We start from the raw sequence: 15,940 nt of genomic DNA on the forward strand, positions 1-15,940 counted from the left end.
CTCTTAGAAACCAACCAGGTCTGTGGAGTTCACATAATTGAACAGCTAAAAATAGGGAACTTTCTGTACTGCCAGAGGCCAACAATCTACTGGCAATTACACTGCTGTCAGATTGTGAACACACATTTGCAAATGCCTCTCATAATTGTTCAGAAACCATTTAGGCCTATTCACTCAGACCTAGTTACTGAATGTTAATGGGGAACCTTACTCAACATCTGTTTTCATGGCTAGAGCTGGATTTGGGCATTTCAACATTTATGGGTATAAAGCAGCAGAACGGATATTTTCCTCGGCCAACTCTCAGAAAATAAAAACTCAGCAGCAATGGACGTATGGCTGGCTGATGGGTTTAGTGTGGTAATCATGTTTTTGGCTATAACGAAGTCTTATTAAAAATGATTTGGCTTTCTGAAAATCTAGAAACAGTTGATAAGACGGGAGATTGCCATCACACAATTGAAGTTATGTTGCTTCACTCACCTGCTTCCCTGACCTCATGCAGGATGGTTAATACCGTAATTCAACAGAAATTCCTGTTAACTCTAAAGCATGATACGTGGAGATGGCCATTAAAAAAGTGGTAGATCCCAAGTTATGCAATTTAGAGTGTTTGTCTTTTTGACTTTCGATGCGGGGCTTGTGCTTGAAATCAGCATTTTCCTGTTCTCATTATCTTAAGGGAGATGACATTATTTCTCCTGATTGGTAGGCATATGGGCTTCTCATATTCCTTCATTTCAGCTTCTCTGGATGATGACTGCCAAACCCTACCAACATTCAAGGGTATCTTTTGCATGTCACAGAACCCACACGTTAAATGTCAGCTCATCTCAAATTCTAACTGTTGGCAACACCTCAAGTTTGTGTGAATATCCATTCAGCCATGTTCAAGTGTTATGGCATATTATTTAGGATTATACCTCTGCTCAAGCCCCTCTGACCCCAAATTACGGTGGCTGGAAGGTAACAGAATTTTATTCTTCTCCAAACAGTCCCCAGTGAACAGCCCAGGGAGGCAAATTGCTTTGCTCCACAGTTATTCAGAGATTCAAGCTCTTACCACCTTTTGGTTCTGCCATTCCCCCAGGAATTGTCCTCATTTGTATGGTCAAGGCTGGGTTGCAGATAAACCCATGTTGCAGTTCATGGAAAGAGGAAAGAGTCTAGGGAAGCCAGCTTATCTCTTAAATTGGAGATGACCTGCAAGGTCAACTTCACTTATATCCCACTGGCCTAAATGAAGTTCCACAGCCACATTTAATTTAACTGCAAGGGGTCTTGGGTAATGCTGTTTCCACCTGGGAAGTTTGGACTCAGCTTCTTCTACTGCCATGGAAGAAAGGGACTCTGATGGCTGGCCAGGAGTTTCTGTCACATGCAACAGTCAGAAAGAGATATTACCTCTCACAAATAAAAGCCACACAGTCATATATTCAACAGATATTTATTAAGTGCCTACTATGTACCAGATACTTTTTCTTACATGTGTAAGAAAAATAGTGTTAATATATTGTGGCTGAAATTATGCAATATTATAAACACATTTTTCACTTTGGAAAGACTTTTGCTCTTTCAGATAACAGAAGGCAATTGAAAATAAGGCAAGGTTTTTACCTTCACATTGCAGGAACGATATTCGCACCTGTCAAAATCTACCAGCTGGCATTATTGGTCTGTGGATGAGCACACATGAAAGCCGCTTAGATATTTATTTGGGTGTTGGTCTCATAAATCATAACTTGCCTTTTGCATGTTTATGAAGCCTTAGGAAAGACTCTTCAGAGGATGGTATTAGATCATTGAGATTAAATTCAACCTCAAAGGTGGGTTTTTTTCCCAAAATAATTAGGGCAACAAACAGTGCAAATTTTGCAGTTATTCCAGTGATAGAGTAAGTCACACCATCTTCAGGGTTTGTGTAGTCAAAGCAATGAATATTAAGATGACCAGACTGTGTTGGCTGCTGGCGGTAGACACGTGGATGCAGGAAGTATTCCAGAGGCACCAGGAACACACTCTTCACTTCATCAGGATTAGGCAGGGCCTGGAAGTTTTGGTCTATAAATCCTACAACTGGTGTTAGCAACGCATCTTCCTAAAAGCAGAAAACAAAATACATGAATTAAGAAATGAAGAGATATTGTTTCAAATGCTAAAGTCATGACACTCTGTGTAAGCTAAAGAAAACAGGCCAAAGCAGTCTATTTATATATAAGGTGAGCTGAGAGGAGGAAGAAGTTGCTTCAGATGTAAACTTTATGTCCCCCATGAAATGGGAGTCGTCTCTGCCCTACCTGAGGCAGCATCTGTGAGATGACTCTTAAAATGATATTTTGCGAACATAAGTTGGTACAATCTTTTGGGATGGTAATTTGGCATTATAAAAGTGTCTCTTTGACTTAGCAATTGCATTTGTGTGAGTATATCTGTATGATAAAGTCCTACGAGTAAGAAAAGATGCAAGTATAGCAGATCCTGAAAAACATTTTTCGTTATAACACTGATGAGAAGCTGTGGGAACTTAACTTTTGTTTATATCAATTAGCCTATGGTAAAACTCGTTTTATTATACATCATTTCGCTCAAAGTTGCAGAACCTAAGTGAGGACTTACGGCATAAGACTGAAGCAGTATTTTCGATAGCTGAAAACCCAGTTCTGTTCCAACACTTACCAGCAGACATGGCACCAGGCAGCAGACAACCTCCACCTGATGAGGACACAGCCCCACTTCCTCCTGGGATTCCCGGAGAGCTGTGGCCACATCATCCACATCTGTAGGTTCGCGCTTCCCACCAGGGAAGCATACTTCTCCAGGTGACCTTCTTAGCTGGATATTCAAAGAACAGAGCTGGGATGTGTGATTCCAATTTTGGAAACATTCACTCATTCAAACATTGTATTTTTGTACCAGAGACGCTTCTTACACTATTGGTAATAAATGGAGAACAAGACCAAAAAAAAAAGTTATACTTGAATAATTAAAAAAAAATGAACTTTGAGAACTTCTCTTACTTCTAATTTTTCTCTACTTGTCCCCAAAGATACCACAAAGACACAAACAGATTTACAATGATGGGAGAAAAAAGCTGAAAGAAAGAAGAACGAAAAGAGCAATGTTATCAATAGATAACTTTTACTGAGTGCTTATCCTGTTCTGGCCATGCCACTTCACAAGGATTTTTTTTTTTTTCTTCACTGCGTTCTCAGGACAGTTATATATAAGCTGCTTTTTTTTTTTAAGGTTTTTTCTTTTTTTTTAAATTGAGGTGAAATTTACATAACATACAATTAACTATTTTGATGTGACCAAGTCAGTGACGTTTAATACAGTCACAATGTTATACAACAACTACTACTATCTAGTTCTAGAACATTTTCATCATCCCTAAAGGAGACTCTACCTGCTACTTGACCCTCATGCCCCTCTCCTCCCTGCCTTTACATTCTGTCTCTGTGGATTTATATATCCTGGATACTTCCTATAAATGGAATCATATGATCTGTGACCTTTTGTGTGGCTTCTTTCACTTAGCATGACGTTTTTGAGATTCTTCCACATTGTATCATGTATCAGTATTTCATTCCTTTTTATGGCTGGATAGTATTCTACTGAATGTATATATCACAATTTGTTTATCTTTCCACTAATGGACATATAAGCTACTATATTATTATTTCCACTTTTAGACAAGGGAACTAAGGCTCAAAGAGGCTAAACAACCTGACCAAGTTCACATAAGGGCCTAGTGGTGGAGCTGGAATATACACCAGAACCGAATTCTAGAGTCTGCTCTTAATCAGCACGCCACACATTTACTTACACAAGAGCTTACACATAGAATGTGGTCACTGGAGCCATTAGCACTGGCTTGTGTCAACACCTCTGCACACGTGAGTCAAGAACAGGAGCCTCTCTTTCCCTGCACTGCCCTTTTCCACATGTACCCTTGATCCCAGGCCTCCCCGACTTTAGGACAACTGCTGTGTCTCCATCTGTAGCATCCTAAATACTCTTTCCTTTCTTATCTCTATCTTTAAAATGATTTCTCTCCTATCTTGGAAAGGGGGAAAAAGAACAAACCCTCCACCCTTCTCTCCTCTCCAGTCGAAACTTCTCAGCAAAGGTGACCTCAATTTCTTCTACACTCACCCCCACCCAATGCCCAACATCCTCTCTCTCCTGAAATGTGAAGACCTCGGGCTCAGCAGGGGTCCTGGGTCTGTCTCTTCTTAACTGTGTATAATAAGAGTACTGTCTCTGTGTACCTCCCAGGGTCGTGGACCCAGCACATGAGCTAATGACTGAAGCACATGGCACAGTGCCTGGGCCATGCCAAATATTTATGAATGAGAACTTGTAAGGTCAGTTCTTGATGTTTAGAAGCTAAATCAAGAGGTCATGTTGGCATTTTTAGCATCAGAGCCAATAAATCTGTGTAAGAATAAACTAGATGTCATTATAAATTTTATAGTGTTCTACAGTTTAAAGTCCCATTTGGGCAAATTTTTAAAAAATGAAAGAAAACATTTTAAAGTTCCTCTCTGCTAATAAATCAGCAACAATGCAGGAGTTGCTATAATACACAGAAACCTTACACATCTTCACATCTTATAAGAGTAGGTGAAAACAAGGTTGATGGACACGTTTCTACTGTTTTGAACATTCACCAACCGAATGCATAAGAAACAGACCTAATGGTATACCACCTCTGAAAACATACTCTGTGATGTTAGCACTCAGCAGCAAGGCATCAGTGACAGGCATCTGCAGGGACTCATTAGGTTTGACAAAAATACAAACCTGATTTAGTGACAATTTTAAATACTCATAAGAAAATGTTATGCCATTTTGAAAAAAAGACACATTCACAAAAATGATTATTTGGAAACTGTCAACACTGAAAAGAACCCTATCCAAATACAGAAGTTTCTATTTTAATTTTTTTTGTAAATAGCATTTTTTATTAAATAAAATCTTATGGAATTCTACTCAAAAACCAAGTAAGGTTGCAGCTAATTTTCTAAGACTTTAATCTATGTTTTGTTCTTGAATTTCCTCTTGTCTATATCAAGCCCTAGAGAGCTGGGAAGAGAGGGGAAAGTAGAGAGGAGAGAGAAAGATCCTTTACCCTCACAACATTAGGCACTGTGTTCAGTTCCATTTCAGCAATGAGAAAACAGAGGTGCTCCAGGGTCCACAGCTAGGAGAGCCTACACTTAAGCAAGAGGCACTGATGATGGGCACCACCTTCTCCATCTACTGGGAAGAACTGTGAGCTGCACTTGTGACTCCACGGAGGGGTGCAGATTAGATAATACCCGAGGGAATTTCCTGCCCCCACAGCCAGATAAGCTTAGAGTCAGATTTAATTAAATTTAAATAAATTTTTTTTTAAATGTGACCTTTGCACATCGGAGTTTATAGTCTAAGACGATTCTCACTATTTAATAAGCAACAGGCAGAGGTATTCTAGGTGAAACAGAGACCAGGAACCCATTTTGGTCTTGTCTAGATTTTCTAAGTTGTTTGTCTGATAATCAAAAAATATATTTAAGTGCTTCTTTTGTGCTTTTTTTGGGCAGATCTGGGAACAGATCCTGGTCTTCCGATTCCAAGTTGAGTATCTTCCCTTGGAACCATGATTTTTATCATCTGACCCAGACTGAAAAGAATCCACACAACTCTAATCTCGAATCCTCAAAACTTCAGCTGATTTCTCAGCCTGCTTTTTTCTCTTATGGGGATACCTGTCGTTATTCTGCCTAGAAAGACACTTTAATATGGCCCATTTTCTTTTTTATACTTGCATAACTTTGAAATTACTGTTTCCCAACTTTTCCTCAGAAGTATCCCTAACAGCAAGGGAGAGTGACCTTACCCAGGTGTGTACCCCGGGGAATGCCATTCCAAGCCAAACATTTCTTTTAAATAGAATGGTTTATCTTAAAACCTCAGGCATGTCTGCTAATGGCACTAATGATGATAGGTGAAACTTACCCAATCTTTGCCAAGTACTATGGCTGTTTTAGGTGCTTTACATTTGTTACCCTGCGAAATCCTTACAACAACCCTACCGAACAGGTATAATATTCTGTCCTCATTTTGCAAGTGAAGAAACTGCAGTATAGAGAGGGTAGCTGGTACAAAGTCACACAGCTGGCAGGAAGAGAGCCTGTATTCAAACATGGTCGTGATAAAATGTGTCTGTGAGTAAAATGTGTGTGTGTGTGTGTGTGTGTGTGTGTGTGTGTGTGTGTGTGTAACTAGCCCTACTGGGGTAGAGGCCAGGGATGATGCTCCCACAACAAAGAACTATCCAGCCCAAATGCCAATTGCACCAAGGTTAAGAAACCCTGGTCTAAAAGTATTTTAAATTACTTACTAGCTAAATTGCTTACTTTTTTCCCCCCAAAACTCCAAAAGATGTCATGTTATCCAGTAGCACCTTGAACATCACAATTTGCAAGTCCATTTGAAAATGTGGCCTCAAAATGTATGCAAGTGACAAAATTTTGTGGTGTTTTCAAATGTCCTGAGACTTCCATGGCAGAACCTTTTTGTGACCCACCTTTTCTGACCGGAGAGTGAACAAAAGATGAAGTTTTCCTTCTTTAGCCAACAATGGTAAAAGGATGGAATATTTGACAGACGACAAGTGAGAATATTTGGCCCCAACATCATACTTTTTTAAACGAGCTTTAGCATCATCTATCAAACTTTTTCTAAAATGGAAACAAACCAAACATTTTAGTAACCGGAATTATGGTAAAAAGCTCCTTGTCCTGCCTATGTTTCCACTAAGGTTGGGTATTTTGAGGTTTACCATTTCTGAGTCTCAGTGTACTTTCAATAACATGGTAGAAGTAATAATACCCAAAGTGCATAGTTGCCGGCAAGGTAAAATGAGGCAAAAAACTATAGTAGTTCCCTTTACTTGTGGTTTCACTCTCCTCAGTTTCAGTACCTGTGGTCAAATACAGTACAAAAATATTCAATGAAAAATTCCAAAAATAAACAATTCATAAGTTTTAAATTGAGTGCTTTTCTGAGTGGCGTGATGAAATCTCACACTGTCCAACTCCATTCACCTGGGATGTGAATCATTCTTTAATCCAGATTATCCAGGCTGTATATGCTACCTGCCCACTGGTCATGGAGTGGCCTTCTTGATGATCATATTGACTGATGGGATATAGCAGTACTTATGTTCAAGTAACCCTATTTTTCTTAATAGTGGCTCCAAAGCACAATAGTGATGCTGGCAATTCATGTATGCCAAAGAGAAGCTGTAACGTTTCTTTAAATGAAAAGGTGAGTGCCGTATGCTATTTTGAGATAAACCACATTCACATAACTTTTACTAGTTATACTGTCGTCGTTGTTCTATTATTGTTGTTGTTAATCTCTTACTGTGCCTAATTTACAATTAACCTTTTTCATAGGTGTGTGTGTATAGGAAAAAACAGTGTATATAAGGTTCGGTACTATCTGCAGTTTCAGGCATTTACTGGGGGCCTCGGACCACATCTCTCATGGATAGCGGGGGACTTATGGTACTAAGAACACAGTTTAGTACACAAGTTCATTTGAAACCTAAATTAAATTTAAATCATGGTAAAATATTCTTTCGACAATACAATAGTTTAATGTTGAAATCTACAATTATATTCGGATAAGGCAGATTTCTAAGTCATTGTAAGGTCAGACAATTGTAAAATTAAGGCCTTTCTCTTAACCTGGCCCTTATGTCATGTTATCAAATATTCTATTTGTTATCAAACATCCAATTGCCTTATAACAGTGGTTCCCAAACTTTAGTAGCAACAGAATCACCTGGAAGGCTTGTTATAACACAGATTGCTGGGCCCTCCCCGCAACTGTGACAGTGTTTGGGGTGGGGCTGGAGGGTTAGCGTTTATATCAAACTCCCAAGTGATGTGATGATGCTGCAGACCAAGAGAACACACTTTGAGAACAACTACTTGATAATATGCAAGTATTTGGATTTATAACCATAAATGGTACCCTGAGTCCATGACTGTGATTTTGTTTTGGTCCTTTTGGAAGGCGTATTTTGTTGCTGGTTAGTGTAGTGGGTTAAATAGTGTTCCCCATGCCCCCTAAAATTGATGTCTACCCAGAACCTCAGAATGTGACTTTATTTGGAAATAGGATTTCTGCAGAAGTAATTAGTTTAGGACTTAAAATGAAATCATCCCGGGTTTAGGGTGAGCTCTAAATCCAGTGACTGGTGTCCTTATGAGAAGAGGAGAAGACACAGAGAGATTCACATACAGGAGAAAAGACCATGTGAAGATGGACTGGATATGATGCTGCCATGAGTCAAGGAACACTGGAAGCCACCAGAAGCTGCAGCAGGCAAAGAAGGATCCACCCCTAGAGCTTTCAGAGGGAGAATGGCCCTGCCCAACACCTTGTTTTTGGACTTCTAGGTTTTAGAACTGTGGAAGCATAAATTTCTGCTATTTTAAGCTACCCAGTCTGTAGCACTTTGCATCCTATGCACGCAGGCCCACATCCAGAAGTGGGAACTGGCCCGCCCAGTGCGGACGGACTTCACTCGGCGTGGCCAAAACGCAGCTCTGTCTTGGACCGGAGAAGGTGCAAAGGTCCTGGGACCCTGCGGGCGGTCAAGGAGGTGAGTGCACCGAGCGTGGACTCGACGGGTAGACAAGCGGGTTCGGCAAAAACAATAGCAAGCACAAGGCCCCGGCGACCCACGACCCTCGATCTGTTCGGCAGTGCAGCGATCCCGGCCGGGCCAGGTCGGGCTCGGGGCGCCTGGGGAGGGGGAGGCTTTACCTGATTAGCTCCAGAGGACAAGATCGCGACATTGTCGGGGCAAAGTTTGTTTCCTGCTAGAGACTCCTCGGAGGGGATCGACCAGAAAAGCATGCGTAGAGGGGCACTGGACCTGGCCAAGAGGCGGGGCCTACGGCCAGGGCGGGGATGGGGGCGGGGCATAGGCTAGAAGTGGCAGTGGGCGGGTCCTAGCGCCGTAGGCGGAGGATCCGGGCGTACAGAGCGTGAGGGCGGGGCCTGGGGCGGGGCTTGGGGCGGGGCTTGAAGGCGGGGCTTAAGGCCGGGCCTTCCGGCTCGCGTGAGGCAGTTTCTGCGAACTTCATTGCTCTGCCTTAAGAATGAGAGGCTTATGAGGAATCATGAAATTGACAGTTGTAAAAAGGGGGAAAAGGTGGAAATGCAGTGCTGGTGAGTTGAAAGGATTCTGCCATGCATTCACTGTTGCTAGGAGGTTAAGTTGGTTCACCTTTTCTGAACAGCGGTCCTCACATATTTACCGAACACCTACAGTGTGCTGCGTGGGTCTGTCCCACAGCGGGCGAAAAGACACGTGGCGCTTACAGTCAAATGGGAGAGAGAAAGACATGAATCAAAAAATTACATAGGCAAAGCAGAGATCTTTAGTCCTTAGACAGCATGCAAAGGAGAAACGTGGCCAAATCGGATCAGCGAAAGCTTACCTGAGAAAGTGGAAACAGAGTGGACTTTGAAAGCAGCTGTTCTTTAAATGCGGTTCAGGACTAGCAGCATCTGTACCACCTTGGTCCTGTTAAAATATAGACTCTTGGGTGTCATCTCAGAGCTGCTGGATCAGAAACTGGGGGTGAGGCCCAGCAATCTGTGCTGTAAGGGAATTCTGATGCTCAGAGCCTCTGCTCTAAGGTATATGTGAAAAAGTAAAAAACAGAAAGGGGCAGGGGAAAGAGTTCTAGGAAGAAGGACAAGTTTGTACAAAGACTCCATGGTGTGCAAAGACCCCAGAAGTAGCCGGGTAAGAGCCACAGAGAGGGAGCCTAGTTGGAGCTGACGTTTAAGAGGCCAGATTTCAGAGACTTAAGGCCAGACTGATTTCTCCATCCCTCACAGGAAGTGCAGTGCCTAGGGCCCATGAAAATGTTTTAATTTTAATTTAAAATCAGATGAAAATGAATATAATAATGAGCAATATATAATAATGAATCCAGCCTAGATTATATTCATCTTTATACCAATGCAGTAATAAAATATAAGTCGCTTTATTATTTTATGGAAGAAGGGGTTCGTAAAACCAAAATTGCCTAGGGCCCAAGTAATTCAGTGTGACAGTTGAGCCACAGATCTTTAAAACCACTGAGCTCAGATGTTCACCTGGCAAGTCTGCTGAGGCTGGGAGAGCCCAAGTCAAAAGCCTGATGACATCCTAATAATAACGATAATGGCACTGCAACCATAATTTTCTGAGTAACCCCATGAAGTAGGGTTATTTCCATAGAGGTATTATCATCCTCACTTTCCAGGTTAGGAAATAAAAATGTCTTGCTTAAATTCACACAGCTAGGGTTTAAGGTTAGAGTATTCTGACCTCTGAGTTCATTTATTTTGACATCACCTCTCAGAAGCAACTGGTCTGTGAAGTATATGACCTGAATGAATGAGGAGATAAATTAACCCCTAATCCAATATCCATTGCATACTTACTGTGTGCTAGGCATGTCTAAGATGTGGCCCTTGACCTCTAAGGCCTCTCAGCTCTAGTAATGCACAGTGTGTTCTCAGTTCTGCATGAGAAGGGAAGGGAGAATGGTTCAGAGAATTGAGTTGGGGGCTAAAAATTATTGTCTGGGCATTTTATTTTCTCTCCTTTCAGATATCCTTTGGCTGAATCCTTGATGCGAAGATGAGCAACTGAGGCTCAGAGTGGTCAAGTACCTTTCCCATGGTCACACAGTGGGTAAATGGCGAAGCCAGGTGTTGATCCTATCCACTGAGCTGCAGCTGGCACTCTGGTAGGTTCTGAGGGATAGGTGAAATTTCAAGAGGCCAAAGTGGGAAAGATGGCATTCTCAGCAGAGGAAACAGCAGAAGCCAAGCTCAGGTGAAGCGTCTTGCTCAGAGGGGCAGGTAGTGTACCATGGCTGGAACAAAGAGGGCATTTTGCAGAGTAGAACCCTGGAAACAGGTAAAAAGGCTTTGGGAGCCATAGCAACATGGAGGTTGTCCTTCTTCCTAAAGGGAAAGGAATAAGAGGTCTGGATTTTCAGGAACATCTCTGTGGAATCAGAGTGGGAGATGGATTGGAAGTGGGGAGAGACTGGAGCCAGTCAGGGGGCTCTTCCAAAAGCCTGGGCTCAAGGAACCAGAAAAAGATGCTTTAAACCTTCTGAAAAATCGCCATACTCCCAACATCAGAAAGTCAGAGCGTAACAGGGGATGGCCTTAATTAAAAGGCAGGATCAAGATGCTTTGCTGTATATGAAGGCTACATGCACAGCATCTGCTTTCAAGATCAGAAATACTGCTGTAGAAATACTTAATTTTTATGGGTTTTGTAAGGCTGGAAGCCATAGCACGGGTACTTCACAAGGTGAAATGCATCATAAGATTATATATATGTATATATATTGTATATAATCATATATGTATATATGTGTGTGTATATATATATATCTTACATATATAAGATTACATACTATATATGTGTGTGTTTATCTCTGAATCTATAAAACAACACAGGCTTCAAACTTAATGGGCAATGTCTTTAGGGGAAACGATTTGTGTTTGTAGCTTTTGCACACAGATTTTTTGGTAGTAACATTCTGGAAAATGCCTTTAAGAGAAACAAAGCTATAAAAAGGTTCAGGCCAGCCTGCAAAGTCAGCATTTCAATGTGCAGTTCTCTCAAAGAAGCACATCTTAGCACCCTGGGTAGAACTTATCTGCAGGCCAGGCCTGGGTGCAGCAGAGATAAAGAAAATACCAGCCAGCCTTCAGGAACAAAGGATGTCTGGGGAAAAGACCCACAACAAGCAATTAGCTTTAATACCAGATAAGTGTTATAATCCAGGAAAGGGGCTAAGTGCTCTGGGGAGTGAGAAGCAGCAGGCAAGCAATTAATTCTGCCTGGGTGTAGGCAGTGGGGTCTAGGTAGGTTGTGGAAAGATGATAAGATAATAGGCACCACTTAGCACTTGTATTATTTTCCAAAGAAAATAATACTCAAGAAATGTGAGTTCCCTCCATTTCTTCCTCGAATTGCAGGAGGGTCTCTAAGCTCTTGGAGGGCAGTCTCAGGGAAGAGCTTTCAGATTAAGTCTCACATATCCATCAGGGCATAATGGTTCTAATTTCTGAGATGGGCATTTATCCTCCATCTACTCCCCGCTCCTCTTCTGCCAAATCCAAGAATGCTAAGGGGGCACAGCTTTCTCCTCTTTTGAGTGGAGGAAGTTGAGGGAGTTCTTTGAGGACTAGGTTTAAATAGGAATTTCTCTATGAATGAGTCAGGGTCCTCAGCATCAAACCCATCTGGGGGCTGCTCAGTGCTCCAAATGTCACCCTGCAGGTGTTTCTCTCAGGGTGGAAATTCACCCAGGAACATGCGTTTCTGAGCAAACTTCTAGGCGATTTTTTTTTTTTGTAAAGGTTAGACACTGGTTTGCATGTTCCAAAGAGAGACATTTGCTGTTGAGAAGATAAGGGCACCTCCTGGCCCCAGAGGGAAGGGCAGATGGTGGCCACCAGTGCCAGGAGGCACCATTCCTGGTAGCACTGGAACAGTCTTTCTTTCTGGTCCTGGGAGTTGGCAACTCGAGCAGGTCCATCTCAGAAGAGGCTCCAGGGAAGGCGAGTGGCTTGTTTTGTAGAAAGTGGGCTGGAGTGGACAGATCTCTACGTAATGTGGTCTTTGCTTTGCCTTTTTGAAAAAAGACCCATTAAAAAGGAAAGGGCTCGTGAGTTTGAGTCAGCATGTTCTCCTGTTGATGCTCATTCTTGGCTAGGCATGGACCTGGATATTGGAGATAGAGAGATACGACATTTGATTCTTGCTCTTGAGAGGTTTGTTTTCAGATATGGTGTTGAGTGATTTTAGTTTGCATGAGAATCTCCTAGGGGCTGATTATACATATAGGTTCTTGGGGTGCAGCCTCAGGAATAATGATGCAGATGGAGCCCAAGCATCTGCATTTACAACCAGACCCTTGGGTGATTCTGATATAGTTTACACTTTGAAGGGAGGAAGAAATGAAACTTGAATCTGAAAAAAATAAAATAGTAGACATCAGCCAGGCCCAGGAAGTCTAGATAGGCACTTTAGCCAAGAAGTCAGTGACCTGAGACTGCCCTAGATTTCTGTCAGCAAGTATGGACTGGGAACTAAAAGTTAGACACATTATAGAAAACATGCTTCTAGAACTGCCTTGGATTATAAAAATGTAAATTGCCGGGGCTTTATTTTTTAGGGAACTACAAATGTGATTTAAAACAAAAAAATCCATGATGTTTTTCATCATTGTTTAATTTTCACTGTGTAACAATAAAACAGATATATGCTTGCATGTTAAGACCCCTTAAATCTCTGAGTTTCCATGAGCCAGGCCTGCCCAAAACTGACAAAAACCGATGGTTGCACATCATTTATGTATTTTATACCATTTTTGGTTCTCATTTCCATGCACCTTTAGAAATGAGCTTAATATTAGTTATGTTTGATTCCTTTACTGTCATGTAGTCTCTGTGTAATGGAACAATCAAGCAGGTTTAATTACCAATAACAGTCGTGCTGGGAAATATGTAATCTAAATGAAGGTTCGGTCTAGGATATACGTAGTAGCATGACTGTACCATTCAGTGAGGCGCAGTCTGGTTGCATTTAGCTTGTGAATTAGTTGTGATTTTGGCTTAAGATTTTCTAGTGCATAGGGTACACTCAATGTCTGTGGAAGAAGCACAGACTCTACTCCACAGAGAATTACCCTCTGAGTCCTTGCCTTGGGTCTCCACACTAGGAACTCACAACTCAATTCTGGTTAAACTCTTGCCTTTATAGATTGGTGAAAGGAGGTGGAAACACATCCCTCCCCAAATCCATACTCCACCACCTACCTGGCTAGGTGCCTTTTCCAAGCCTTATCCAACCTATTTATTACACCTGGGTGAAAACTGTGCCATCTGTGTTCTGCTCACAGGAATTACTCTCAGGTGTGCATTGGAGATCATCAACACTACTGAGTGGGCAGAGACAGATGGACAATCCCTTTGAGAAGGATGCTGTCCATTTGCTGCTAAACTCTGGTTTCCTATTTGTCCTATGGCTGGTCGTCTTAAATTAGCCACATAATACTCTTGGGGAGGGACAAAGTGGCATTGGTCATTGCTTGAGGTCTTCAGTGAAAATCAGAAGAGAACGTGGGCTGGCAGAGAGCAATTTCAGATCTGAGGGGGGAGGATTGTACTTCTAGCAGCACTGTCCAGTAGAACTTTCTGCAGTGATGGAAATGCTCTATATCTGTGCTTTCTGATATAGTGGCCACTAACCAAATGTGGCCCTGGAGCACTGAAATATGGCTAATGTGACTTAGGAACTAAATTTTAAATTTTATTTACTTTTAGGTAATTTAAATAGCCACATGTGGCTAGTGGGTACCATATTAACATAGGAAGTTTTATATTTTCTAAGTTTCCTTCCATCCTGCAACTTTCTTGGAAATATCTGGTCAAGTCTTCCATAAAGGGTACTATATCTTCCAGGTTAAACACATGCTTTGGGAAAAATTCTTAGAGGTTTCTTCCCAGGGTATTTCTGGGGGATGGAGGGTGGAAGCAAGCATCATTAATTCTTTTCTCATACAAAAAAAAAAAAAAAAAGCTCACATTACCCCCAATCAGCACCCACACTTATCCCACCTCCTATCATGTCAGTGAAGGGTTTAGATTTACCCAAGATAATAAGCATTAGCAACAAAAATGCTTATTTTTTTATCACATGGCATGAGCTGCGTTGAGTGAGGTGTTGGATGCAATGATCGGATGTCATACTTGTCTTTAAAGAGTTAATATTGTGGAAGGGGAAATACAGCATTTCCCAAAATGTTCCAAGCAACCTTAGACCTGTGCGGTCCCCTGTGGGAGGACACTAATGTCAAATACATTTCAGGAAGGCTGCATTTGATACCTCCTCACAGATAAATAATCTGTTAACTTGGTCAAGTTTGCAAACTTTGTTTAGTCTCACTTTCCTCTGATTTTCTTGGCCACAGAATTCTTTTTACCCCCATAATCTCCACTGACATTGATCTGAACTGGTGTTTTGTTTGAGGCACTTGGGGTGGTGCCACATTAGAACAATGGGTAGGTGTATAGGGGAACGGTAAATAATGTCCTCCTGGGGCTAAAGGAAAATCTCATGTAGAAGCCTGAGGATGCTGCCCCAAAGAGTAGCTAAAATACTGCCATTCCTTCATTCTCTGCCTCCTTCCACTAACATCTAAGGTCCAGGAGAGAAGGAACAAAGCATCTTTTCCCCACTGTTGTGGTCTCAGCAGCCAGATAATATGTATTTTTTGACAGAATATAGATATGTAAAAAAAAAGAAAAACATTTTAACTGGGCTTTGAAGGAGAGGAAAGATTTTGATGGGCTAGAGTGAAGGTGATGTTCATTTTAGAAAGGAAGACAGATAAGAATAAAATCACTTAGAGAGTCATGTAAAAGCTAGCTTTGGCTAAAGAAAGTGTGGGTACCCAGTAATGGGAGATCACACTACAAGGACACACTGTGAGCAGTCTATGGAGAACAGAGAGTTGCGGGGAGGGGGTGGAGGGAGTAGGGAGCTGGGGAGAGCGAGTTAGCAAGCACTAGCAAGCCAGCGTGTGAGCTGGCTCCCTTTACAAGAGCAACATCTAAGGGGGCCGAGATGTTGGAGGCACTTTTATAGCTCTAGAGAGTGCTGTGTACTCTACTGAGGAAGAAGCATTATGGGTTGTGGCCACAATCAATTTTCTGGAATTCTGGGTGGGTTACCAGCACACAACATATCCATTGATATAAATATACACACAGATATATGCATGGTATCTGTTTTCAAAAAATTTTTCAAGATTGTATATTCAAAATGAACTTGCTTCAGTTTATC

The 15,940-nt window shown here is 41.7% G+C and overlaps 2 protein-coding genes across 6 annotated transcripts in view; one reads left to right on the forward strand and one right to left on the reverse strand.

Annotated features, from left to right (window-relative positions):
• Positions 1 to 1,431: 1,431 nt before the first annotated feature.
• NUDT7 (nudix hydrolase 7) lies at positions 1,432 to 8,977 on the reverse strand. 5 transcript variants are annotated; one of them, XM_039888842.1, is made up of 4 exons: positions 8,830 to 8,977; positions 6,575 to 6,728; positions 2,677 to 2,832; positions 1,432 to 2,098 (listed from the first exon to the last, which is right to left on the reverse strand). In XM_039888842.1, the coding sequence occupies exons 1-4, from the start codon at positions 8,859 to 8,861 to the stop codon at positions 1,736 to 1,738; spliced, it is 705 nt and encodes a 234-aa protein (XP_039744776.1). In that variant the 5' UTR covers positions 8,862 to 8,977; the 3' UTR covers positions 1,432 to 1,735. The 5 variants fall into 5 exon arrangements, with proteins under 5 accessions (XP_039744776.1, XP_039744775.1, XP_039744777.1 ...); XM_039888841.1 differs by having other exon boundaries at positions 2,617 to 2,832; XM_039888843.1 differs by lacking the exon at positions 6,575 to 6,728 and having other exon boundaries at positions 2,617 to 2,832; positions 8,830 to 8,974.
• A 131-nt stretch (positions 8,978 to 9,108) lies between these two features.
• The window catches only part of ADAMTS18 (ADAM metallopeptidase with thrombospondin type 1 motif 18), a 357,590-nt gene continuing 350,758 nt past the window's right edge, over positions 9,109 to 15,940 (forward strand). The window contains exons 1-2 of the mRNA XM_039888839.1: positions 9,109 to 9,237; positions 10,676 to 10,814. The gene's annotated coding sequence lies outside the window, so the exon portion shown is untranslated. The remainder of the gene's footprint in view (positions 9,238 to 10,675; positions 10,815 to 15,940) is intronic.

The sequence above is a fragment of the Pteropus medius genome, unplaced genomic scaffold (genome assembly GCF_902729225.1).
Source record: "Pteropus medius unplaced genomic scaffold, Ma_sr-lr_union100, whole genome shotgun sequence".
NCBI classification, from domain to species: domain Eukaryota; kingdom Metazoa; phylum Chordata; class Mammalia; order Chiroptera; family Pteropodidae; genus Pteropus; species Pteropus medius.